The 11,324-nt window shown below is 45.8% G+C and overlaps 1 protein-coding gene and 1 non-coding gene across 2 annotated transcripts; both read right to left on the bottom strand.

Moving 5' to 3' along the window:
• Positions 1-7,548: 7,548 nt before the first annotated feature.
• Positions 7,549-7,687, bottom strand: LOC133904183 (small nucleolar RNA Z247). Its single transcript, XR_009907418.1, has one exon. It is a non-coding gene; the product is annotated as a small nucleolar RNA Z247 (small nucleolar RNA).
• A 1,237-nt stretch (positions 7,688-8,924) lies between these two features.
• LOC133903978 (E3 ubiquitin-protein ligase WAV3-like) lies at positions 8,925-10,999 on the bottom strand. Its single transcript, XM_062345478.1, has one exon. The coding sequence runs from the start codon at positions 10,985-10,987 to the stop codon at positions 9,080-9,082; it is 1,908 nt and encodes a 635-aa protein (XP_062201462.1). The 5' UTR covers positions 10,988-10,999; the 3' UTR covers positions 8,925-9,079.
• Between the last annotated feature and the right edge of the window lie 325 nt (positions 11,000-11,324).

Here is an 11,324-nt window from a genome sequence, read left to right as displayed (position 1 = left end):
AGTCTAGGTTGCTTACGCATTTGAATTTACTTAACCTTGTGGCCTCCTCCTTACTAATGACTCAATGCATAATCGTTGGAGTTGGGTTATTTATATGCACCCATTATGGATTAAGTCTTGCGAGTACCTTCGTACTCACGTTGCTCTTTCAAGTTCTACCGGTGAGGAGGAGCTCATGTTTGGCTACTTCACATCCACCGATGTAGGTGGCGGGAATGAGTAGTGCAAACTACTCGTGTGGTGAGGCTTTTGGGTGGAGCCTAAGGGCATATGGCTTTACCTAGCTTTGTTGGTTCATAAATGTTAATCATTCGCTGCATAGTTTCTAGTTTTGGTTAGGAGGTGATCTGTTCTTTATCCTCCTAGCTTATTTTTTATGTAAATTGTTGTAAATGGTTGAATGCTTAAGAACTTACAACATAATTTAATTACTAGCTCTTTTTCTTAAGCTTTGTTATGATGTTATATGTTGGAAAGGCATGTGTTCCGATTTTGGGCACAAAACACGTGTTGGGACTACCAGGATGGTATTCTGATTAATCATCATGGTCGTGATTAAGGAAATGATAATCCTGATGATTAATTAGAATACTATTTGGATGGTTCCTCACAGCAGGGAAAACTGTGGTGGAGTGACTAGAGCGGGAGAAGATGGAGTGTAATCCTCCGTGCGGCACAATAGAGGCGGTGGAGGGGAGAGGGCGAAAGAGATCGAGTGTGAGAGTGAGTGAGATGAGAAATTGAGTTAAATTTAAAGGAGTTCGGGAGGAGCCAAGTAGGAGGGGCTAGAATTCGTATGATTTTTGGGCTATCACTGTCGGTTTGTAGATACAACCGGTAGTGATAGCCATTATCACTACCGATTATTAAATGCATGTTTTTTCATGAATTGTTATCACTGTCAGTTCTTGCTAGCTTAGTTTTTTATATGCGCCTTGAGCTTATGAACCAGCAGTGATAAATTATCATTGCAGGTTATTATCAAATCGGCAGTGAAATGGAGGTATGGATGACCTTTTCTGTAGTAGTGATCAAAGAGCTCATTTGATCTATACCATCAATGGCACTTGTTTGGGATCTTTGTTTGACTGCAATTTGGAGCGAATGATTTTCACACGAAATTTACGTGAAATTACACGTTCTTTTTTCCTTTTTCTTTTCTTTTTTGAGAAAAGGGTTTTTTTATTGACTTCTATAGAAGCTAGCAATTGTGATGATGCAGTTGTTTTTTATTCTTTTTACAAAAAAAAGATGTTGCACTTTCATGGAATTAATGTTATATATGTAAACATATAAACTTGTATGAAATGTACCGTGCAAAAAGCTAATCGTGGGGGTAGGATAGGAACATATAGATCAAGTAATATCTATAGAATTCTAGATAATTTTTCTCATAATAAAAATTAAATAATTTTTAACCGTCACACCAAGATCTTGTGGATCTCCTAAACTTCTTTTTCTTTCCCGCCTACCTTTTACGCTGCTGCCCTCGCTAAACCAACATTCCAGATCTTGTTGCCTCATAAATACACTCCTGCCTCCATGTCTTTAATTTGGCACCTCCAACTCATGCGTGGTCACCAATTGTGACACCGAAACCACTCTCCCACATTGCACTTGTGGCTCATGCATAGTCACCATTTGTGTCATGGAAGCCACCCCATACCTTTCATATCGCACCTTCAACTCAGGCATGGATCAAAATTGTGCCTTCTCAGTCACTCAATGCCTTCCATGTTGCGCCTCCAATTCGTGCATGGTCGCCACTTGGGCCAGTCATTATTAATACTTCTACTTTGCGCCTCCAACTATGCATTTTCACCATCTGTGCCAGCATTATGTTACTTCTTCATTGCGTCTCCAACTCATGCATGGGCATCAAATGTGCTACCGAAGTCAAACTATTGCCACATCCCTCTCTTCACATGTCAACATCCAACTTGGCTGCCCTACTAGCGCCGTCCACAAACCCTCTCCAGTGGTAGAGTCATGGCCTAAGTCTTGGCAAATTTACAAGGGATGCTCCTTTATTACTTACACTAGTAATTGAGAAAGTGCAACACTTGTTTCAACCAAAATGAATAAATTGTACAAATTGCAAGTGCACAAATTTTTCTTCCCTTATAAACCACATTCATCATATAGACTAAATATGATCCAAAGCTACACAACTTTTTGAAAAATCTCAGTGATGCACATAATGCACAATTACTAGCCATTGAAACTTTCTGTTCATGTGCACAATACACAACTATTAACATCCAATTGCAACCTGAATCACTATAAATGAAATTGAAACATTTTGCTTGTAGAAATCCAAGCTATTTTGTTTGTCACCTGCTTATTCCACTTTATACCAATGAAACCTATAAAATTGAAATATACATAAACCTAAATTTGTATGAAATATATGGTGCAAAAATATATACATGGGGATAGGAACATATACCTTGGGTTCATGTATGGTCACCATTTGTGTCATCTAAGCCACCAACATATTGTGCCTCCAACTCAAGCATGGTCAGCAATAGTGCCATCAAAGTCAGTCAATGTCTGCACGTTGCGCCACCAATTCATGCATGGTCACCACTTGTGCCAATCATTTTCGTAACTTCTACATCGCACCTCTTATTCATACATGGTCACCATTTGTGTCATTGAAGCTACCCCCATATTGTGCCTCTAACTCAGGCACGGTTAACAATTGTGTCATCGGAGTCACTCAAGGCCCGCCATGTTGTGCCTCCAACTCATGCATGGTCACTACCTATACCAGTTACCACTGCATCATGCCTCTAATTCATGCATGGTCACCGAGTAGTCTTGAGCATTTTGTGGGTTGGGGCGGCAAAAAGATTGATTTTTTTCAAGCCTAAAATTTGCACCCAAGCTATGTCTGCACATACTATTCACCAATACTACGAAAAGAAGTGATTTTCCATCTGGATATCACACAAAAAATGCACGCGCTCTCACCTCCGAAAACCTAGCTCGTCGGAACCTGAAGTGCGACACCTACACAGTGTTCTTCCAGGTACAGGTGCAACAGCATCGGAGGTGAAAGAACCATGTTTTACAGGATGGGGACTCGGTTGTGCTCTTGCATGAAGAGAAAAAGGACCTCGTCTACCAGCACTTCATATCAATCTTGGGCACAGAGATTGCTACAATCCCTTAGTTTGTCTTAGCTCACACACCGAGCTTCTCTCTACGCGGATGACATAGCTCTCTTCCTGTCTTTGATAGAATTGGATCTGATGCTAACCAAGGCGATCCTGCTATGTTTCGCCAAGTGCTCCATCAATCCAATCCGCTGACAGCACGAGCAACTTTGAGTGATTCAGAGTTGCTTCCCTTGAGTGATCCCTGATTTCCCTTGCAACTATCAATGTGAAAGCTCTGAGAGGCATGCTTACAGCCAATTCTTGACCAGGTTGGCAGGCAGATCCCCACTCAGAAAGCACAGGTGCTTCATTGGTTTGCACCAAGCCACTAACCAAGTGGCACTCTCATGTCTCCTTTGTGCGAATAGTTGGTAACTGGTGAAGCGTTTCTACACCTATAAGTGCCATATATTACGTGTTAATATAGGCCAAACTGGCAGCAGGATTTACGTGATTCGGTTTACATACTTGACCGGCAAGATTAGATATTTCTATCTATACAAATGAGTCTAACCATAGTTGTATCTTAACTTGAATGCGAAGATACAATTTTATCTACAACAGGTATTTCCTAACAGCCCCCCTCAATCAAACCTTGTCAAGGATTAGATTGTGTTTCAAGTTCTCTATCACACTGTGAGGGCCTTTGTAAATCCATCTGCCACTTGATCACCGGAAGGAACAAAGCTGATGTCCAACAAATTGTGTGAAACCCTTTCCCTAATGAAACTATAATCAACTTCTATATGTTTTGTTCTGGCATGAAAGACAAGATTTGCAGAGAGGTAAGTGGCACCAATGTTATCACACCACAGTCTTGCCACTGGTGGATTATGAACTCCAAACTCTTTTAGAAAAAACTAAACCAACATGATTTCTACAGTAGCATTTGCAAGAGCTTTAGATCCTACTTTTGTGCTCTATCTTGACACTGTAGCCTATTTACGAGCACTCCATGATATAAGATTAAATCCCAGGAAAATAGCAAAGCCACCACTTGATCTTCTATCATCAAGACATCCTACCCAATCTGCATCTGAAAAGGCACAAACAAGCATAGATGCAGACTTGCTTATCTTTAATCCAAGTCTAACAATATTTAAGTATCTTAATATCTATTTCACAGCTGTCCAATGAAATGTGGTACGTGCATGTAAGAACTAACATACCTTATTTATTGAAAAAGAAATATCTAATCTAGTCAAAGTTAAATACTGTAAAGTACCTACAATGCTCTTATACTAGGTTGCATTTTGAGACCCTAAAGTTGTGCCATCTTGTGTAGACAGTTTTTTAGAAGTAGATAAAGGAGTATTACCTGATTTGCAATTAGATATTCTAACCTTTTGTAATAAATCAGAGGCATACTTTTCTTGTGTCATGATAATATAGTTTGGTACTTTGTTCACTTCAATACCAAGGAAGTAGTGAATATCTCCTAGATCCTTGAGTGCAAAATCTTTCTTGAGATCCTATAGTAGAGCTAAAGTCGCTTCCTATGTGGAACTTGCAACAATTATATCATCCACATAAATGAGCACAAACATAAGAACATCTCCTTTGTTATAGAAGAATAGTGAAGTGTCAGCTCTTGAAGATTTAAAACCCAAAGCATACAGCTTAGCACTTAGGCAAGAGTACCATGCTCTTAGTGCTTGCTTCAACCCATATAAAGCTTTGTCTAGCTTGCAAACATAATTTGGTAGAGACTGCTTCTCATGACTTGGTAGCTATCTCATGTATACCTCCTCCTCCAGAACACCATGAAGAAATATGTTCTGTACATCTAGCTGGCGAAGGATTCAACCCCTAGATATTGCAATAGATAGAACAAGTCTACTAGTAGTTGCTCTGACTACAGGACTAAAGGTATCTTCATTGTCTATATTATATCTTTGTTTAAACCATTTAGCAACTAGACGAATCTTGTATCTATCTATAGATCCATCAGACTTTCTTTTAATCTTGTACACCCATTTACAATCTATAATATTGCTACCCTTTTTTGGTGGTACTAGGTGCCAAGTTTTATTTTCCATCAGAGCTATATACTCAATATCCATAGCAAGTTTCCATTCTCTATTATGTAAAGCTTCCTCTAAATTTTGAGGTTTTCCTACAGAACTAAGGAACCCATATTTAATTGTACCATCAGTGTATACCTTCTCCCTGCTAATACCACTTTGTAACCTTGTAGGAGCTGCAGGAGCTGCTGCTATAGATAATCCTAAGGCAGTTTGTCGTGCAACATCGTGAGTGGAGTCGGATCCAAGTGGGACACCGAGCTTACTGTTGTGCCACTGTGTGTTGCTGGTTTTGGCTGAAGTCGAGTGTGGCATAGGTGCGCTTGGCCCACACCCACTCGCTCTGCACCGCATGTCCGCTGTTAAGTGTGGCGCAAGATTAATCGGCTGCTCTCGCGTCGTGTCACCTGACGGCCAAGCCAGGTTTGAGCGAGGGGCCCGGAGTCATCACATGGTGCGTGACTCACATCACGCATAGACACACCAGACGCACCTGAGACAGATCCCAAAGGAGAGATAGATCCTGGCAGAGCAGGCTCAACACAAAGATCACCTCTGATTCCTATGTCGGTGCTCTCAAGTCCTGTTACGCCACCATAACTTAATATTTCTTGTTGAATTCTTGTTTCTTCATGCTCATAAAAAAATATTAGTGCTAGGACTATCAACCTAAATATTCACCCCCCATGATCAAAAGTAGTAGGCTTTGTCAAAGTTGGAGGAAGGACAAGAATCTCATAACGCAATATAGCACCAGCATTAGAATGTAATTTGGAGAATGGAAAAAACTATTTCATCAAAGATAACATCTCTAGAGATGTCAATACGGCCAGATGAAATATCAAGGCACTTAAAGCCTTTGTGAAAATTGTTGTACCCAAGAAAAACACACTCCTTTGAACGAAAATGTAGCTCGCGAGAATTATAAGGACGAAGATTATGCCAACAAGCACATACAAACACTCGCATGGAAGAGTAATATGGTTTTCATGAAACAGACATTCTAAAGGAGTAGTGTATTGTATAACTTTGCTAGGAGTGTGATTAATCAAATAGTAGCAGCGAGGAATGCTCGTCCCAAAATTTGAGAGGCATAGAAGCACGAGCAAGAAGAGCAAGACCAACTTCAACTATGTGTCTATGCTTTCTTTCCGTAGAACCATTATGTTGATGGGCATGAGAACAGGAGACATGATGAGTTATGCCAATTCTTTGAAAGAAAGAGTGAAGCTTTTCATACTCTCTTCCCCAATCAGTTTGCATGGTGATAAATTTTCTATCAAAGAGCATTTCAACTAGACTCTGAAACTCATGGAATTTCTAGAATACTTCAGTTTTAAACTTAAGAAGATAAATCCATGTAAGTTTACTATAATTGTCAATAAAACTAACATAATACTTTCTGCCTACAACAGAATCTACTGCATGACCCCAAACATCATAAAACACAAGTTCTAACGAGAATTTTGACACACTCGAAGACTTAGGATATGGCAACTAATGACTCTTGGCTCTTTGGCACACATCACAAACATATTCATTATTTAACTCACTTAGACAGGGGAGATTATTAAGACTAATAACTTTCTGAACTATAGGAGATGATAGGTGTCCTAGGCAACTATGCCATCTAGCAATAGAAGGCTTGACAACCCTAAAGGCTTGTTTCTTTGTGGACACAGAACGAAGAGGATAGAGTCCATTGTGACACCTCCCTCTAAGAAGTGTGTTCTTCATGGCCTGGTCTTTAATCAAGAAAAAATAGGATGAAATTCCAAAAAGGCATGATTATCAGTAGCAAGACGATGAATGGAAACAATATTTTTTTCTAACCTTCGGAACATGAAGAATATTATTTAGATGAAGATTACGACTAGGGGTATGAACATCAGCGTGACCAATATGGCTGATATCCATACATGCACCACTCGATGTATGAATCTTGTCATTACCATTGTACTTGTTTCGAACAGTTAGCTTGTCGAGCTCTCCAATGATGTGGTAAGTGGCTCCAATATCATCATACCACTTCATGTCCACTCCATTTGAGTGTGTTGCTGCACCGGCACTCCTCTACTTAGGAGCAAATGAGTCATCGTACCTATGCCAGCAATTGACAATCATGTGACCCTCCTTGTCACATAGCTGACACTTGGGGCGGTGTGAAGTGTTGTTGCTACTATTGTTGTAGTTGGAGCGCGTGTTATTGGAGTAGCCACCGCGGTTGCCGCAACCATTGTTGTTGTGCCCGCATCCTGCACAGCCATGCGAGCCACCACCACACCCGCTGCCACGACCACCACGAGATACGACATTGGTGGATGATTGAGATTGACTGCCTTGAAGAAGATCCATTCGCATCTCAAAACTCAGCAGCTGAGCATATAGCTCGCTTACTGAGATTGGTTCCACTCGTGACACAAGAGCCAACACGAGAGGAGTGTAGTCATAATCGAGGCCTGTTAGGATTTATGAAACCAACTCTTCGTTGTCTAGAGGTTTGCCGATGGACGCCATCTCATTATCGAGCGTCTTCATCTTCCTGACATATTCGGCACTCGTCATGTTGCCTTTCTTTGTCGTGGCCAACGCTATGCGCGTGTTCACCGACCGTGCAAGCGTCTGAGATGAAAACATGTCCTCAATGGCGTGCCATGCTTGCACAACCGTCTTCATGGCGACAACTTGTGTCAAGACTTCCCGAGAGAGAGAGAGAGAGAGAGAGAGAGAGAGAGAGAGAGAGAGAGAGAGAGAGAGAGAGAGGACAATAGATAGCCAAGGACCTGCTGATCCGAGGCTTCTCATCGTGCATACTTAGGGTTCAGTCCCTTGACCGTCTTGTCTCCTTCCTTGGCGTTGATTTCCTTCTTCGGAGGTATGCTTGTGCCATCGAGGAAGCCCTCCAGCTGTGCTCCACGCACAACCGGAAGGATTAGTGCCTTCCATAGGAGGTGGTTGTTCTTGGCTAGCTTCTTCGTGATTGGATGGCCGAACAACGGCTTCATGGTGAAGGCCAATGAGGAGGAGCCGACCGCCATGTGACCAAGATGCGATCTAATGAGGAGAAGGGGCTCTGGTTACCATGTGAGAATAGTTGGTAATTGGTGAGTATTACGTGTTAATATAGGTCAAACCGGCAGCAAGATTTACATGATTTGGTTTACATACTTGACCGACAAGATTAGATATTTCTATCTATACAAATGATTCTATCTATAGTCGGATCTTGACTTGAATACAAAGATACAATCATATTTACAACAAATATTTCCTAACATCCTTCAAATCTTGCTTAGAGGATGTTTGGTAGGGCTCTCGCTTTGCTCTACAGATCTACAGAGGAGCAGATTTATCGGTGGATCAATGGTAAAAGCAGATAACATCCTCTCAACTCAGATGAATGGTTGTTTTTCAAGGGGTGGGTCCACATTTGGAGCAATATTATGACCGCTCCACATAATCGTAAAGTGGTCCCGCTTGACATGGATTCGCCTAGATCCATTGTGGAATCCAGAGACTAGCTAAACATTCCCTTAGTGCATGTTTGGCATAGCTCCATCTCGAATTTTTTTTGGAGTTAGGTATCTCTAACTCTAAGAATTTGTGAAACTAGAGCTACATGTACGTCAGGTTATTTAGGTGATACATCTTATTTTGATTTTAAGCTATTTATCCACTTTATATTATTCTAAAAACTCTAGATCTAAAATAGATATGAGACTTGTAGTCCTCCAAATTAAGATAAAGAATTTCGCTCAGATATATCTAATATATCTAGTTTATCGGATCTACCAGTGAAAAAGGTTAATATAAACACAACAATATTTTATTTGAATTTTCGGTAAATTTTATTTACCGATAAAAACCCTACGCCAAACAGGGCTAGTAGGCTCAAAAGGTTCTTCTCCGCTCCTTCGACTGTTGTTGGCGTTGCTGCAGCAGCAGCTCCTGCGACCTCCGCGATCGGTCCAGCATGTCCAGCATCGCCGGCGTCATGTACGATGTCGTGGCGCCCGCTGTAGCCAACGCCACTCTGTGCTGCTCCACCGATTCGCCGTCCCGCGTCGTCCGCCCGCTGAACACCATTTGCCGCGACGTGGTGCGCTGCTGCGCGTGAGAGCTCAGCCCGGCGAGAACGTACGCGCGCCCCGATAGCTCGTACCGCCGCCGGTCCGCCACGCGCGCGCGCATCTCCTGCAACTCGCGCTCCAGCGCGGTGCACATGGAGTCCCCCGCCCGCGCCGCGGACGACCGCGCCACGGACCTCTGCCTGCTCCGGAGTATCTCCACCGCCTCCGCGTGCGCGCCCCGCTCCGCCGCCGCCCGGGCCGCGGCGATGCCGTCCATCGCCTTCACCCGGACGCGCTCGCGCTCGACTTCCACGGAGCGCTCCGCTGTCGCCGCGCGCGCGGGCCTCAGCACCACTGTGTCCTCGCTGCACACGTTCTTGGCCCGTCCGGTCGCCGTGTCACGGTAAGCGCAGCTCACCCTGACCAGGTGCGTGGCGTCGTCTGCGGCGAGGGCTCTCGGCACGTGCACGAACAGCAGGAAGCGCCTCTCCTCGTCCGCGTAGAGCTCGCCGACGTCGACGTAGGCGGCGCGGCCGTCCGCGTCGATGTGACTCTCGAAGCTGCCGGACTTGACCACTCGGACGCGCACGCCCTGGTCCATGCACGTGACGTCAACGCGCAGCTCCTGCACGGCGACCGAGAGAAGCCCGCCAATGCACTGCGCGAAGGCGTCCTGGATGGCCGCCTCGTCCTCTATGAACGAGAACGTGCCGCCCGTGGCCTCGGCGATGGTGTGCATCGCTGCCGCGTCGTGGTCCGTACCACATCCAAACGTGTGGACCGGCGCCGACCGGCTTCCCGAGCCGGTGTACGCGAAGGAGGACGGCACGAGAGCGTCGTAGTTGGCGTCGCGGCCGTGCGCGCCGCGCCTCGGCACGGTGTACGTGTCCTGCCCGTCGGAAAGGAGCACAACGCTGGCGACAGCGTTCCTGCACATGCGCTCATCAAGCACCTTGGCAGCCTTTCGAAGGGCCTCCCCGATGTTGGTGCCACCGCCGGCCGTGAGGGACTCCACGGCGCGCCTCGCCAGGGCCTTCCCGGCGTCCGACATGCGCGCCAGCCGCATCAAGCGGCACGCGCCGGAGGAAAAGGACACGACGCAGAGGCGGTCCCGGGACCCGAGGTTGTCGATGACAAACCCCATGGCCTGCTTCAGCAGCGCCAGCTTGCTCCCCACCATGCTGGCGCTCACGTCGAGCACGGTCACCAGGTCGAGTGGCGCGCGCGGTGCCGTCGCGCCGCCGCCAGCCCCGACACCTGGAGCCCTGGCGTGCACGAGCACGGCGAATTCGTCGTGGGACGCGTCCCTCGCGAGATCCGAGTACTCGCAGTGCGTGGTGAGCGCCACTGATCCTCCATTGGATGCCTCCGCGCTTGCACCGCGGTGCTGGTCACCGTAAAGCCGAGGCGCCCGGTCCACCGGGTCGTCGTCGTCGAACACGCGCGGCTCCATCGGCCGAAAGAACGGCTGGGACGGCACGGCCAAGGCGGGCGACGGCGGTGGCGGCCGCGGCGACGGGTTCGTGGAGCGGAACGACGGCAGCTCGCGCCACCTGGCGCTGCAGAGCGGGCAGACGAAGCGGCCGTGCGCGACGCTCCCGGACCCGGAGACGCAGCGCGAGTGGAACTGGTGGGAGCACTCCGCCGTGAAGATGGCCTGCCCGCCGCCGCCACTGCTGCGGCTACGTCGCATGTCGCCGTGGCAGACGGCGCACGAGCTGCTCTCCATCCCCTTCTTCTCCTTTCTTCTCCCAAAACAAATTATATATTGTAACTTTGTTGAGTTCTGAGCAAGCTGACAACTACACGATGACAGTGTTCAGACAACGTTTTCTCCGTGTTAGTATCGCGTCCATTACGCTCCGCGTTGAAACTGATTTAAATTCCCGGCAAGCCATCGATCGCAGTAAAATTTTCCAATCCTGCCTTTGTTGACTGGTTCATTAGTTCTGAATTAGTTCACCAGTAAGCCCTCTTGTTTATGTTTTCTTGAACAGATAGCCAGCCAGTCATTAGCTGTACAATCAATCCACAAGCATGCATTCGTGCTTGTGTGCGTGTTCACA

The sequence above is a fragment of the Phragmites australis genome, chromosome 21, assembly GCF_958298935.1.
Source record: "Phragmites australis chromosome 21, lpPhrAust1.1, whole genome shotgun sequence".
NCBI lineage: Eukaryota > Viridiplantae > Streptophyta > Magnoliopsida > Poales > Poaceae > Phragmites > Phragmites australis.
The sequence above is the reverse complement of the archived record's forward strand: the minus strand, read 5'-3'. Positions and strand labels throughout refer to the sequence as shown.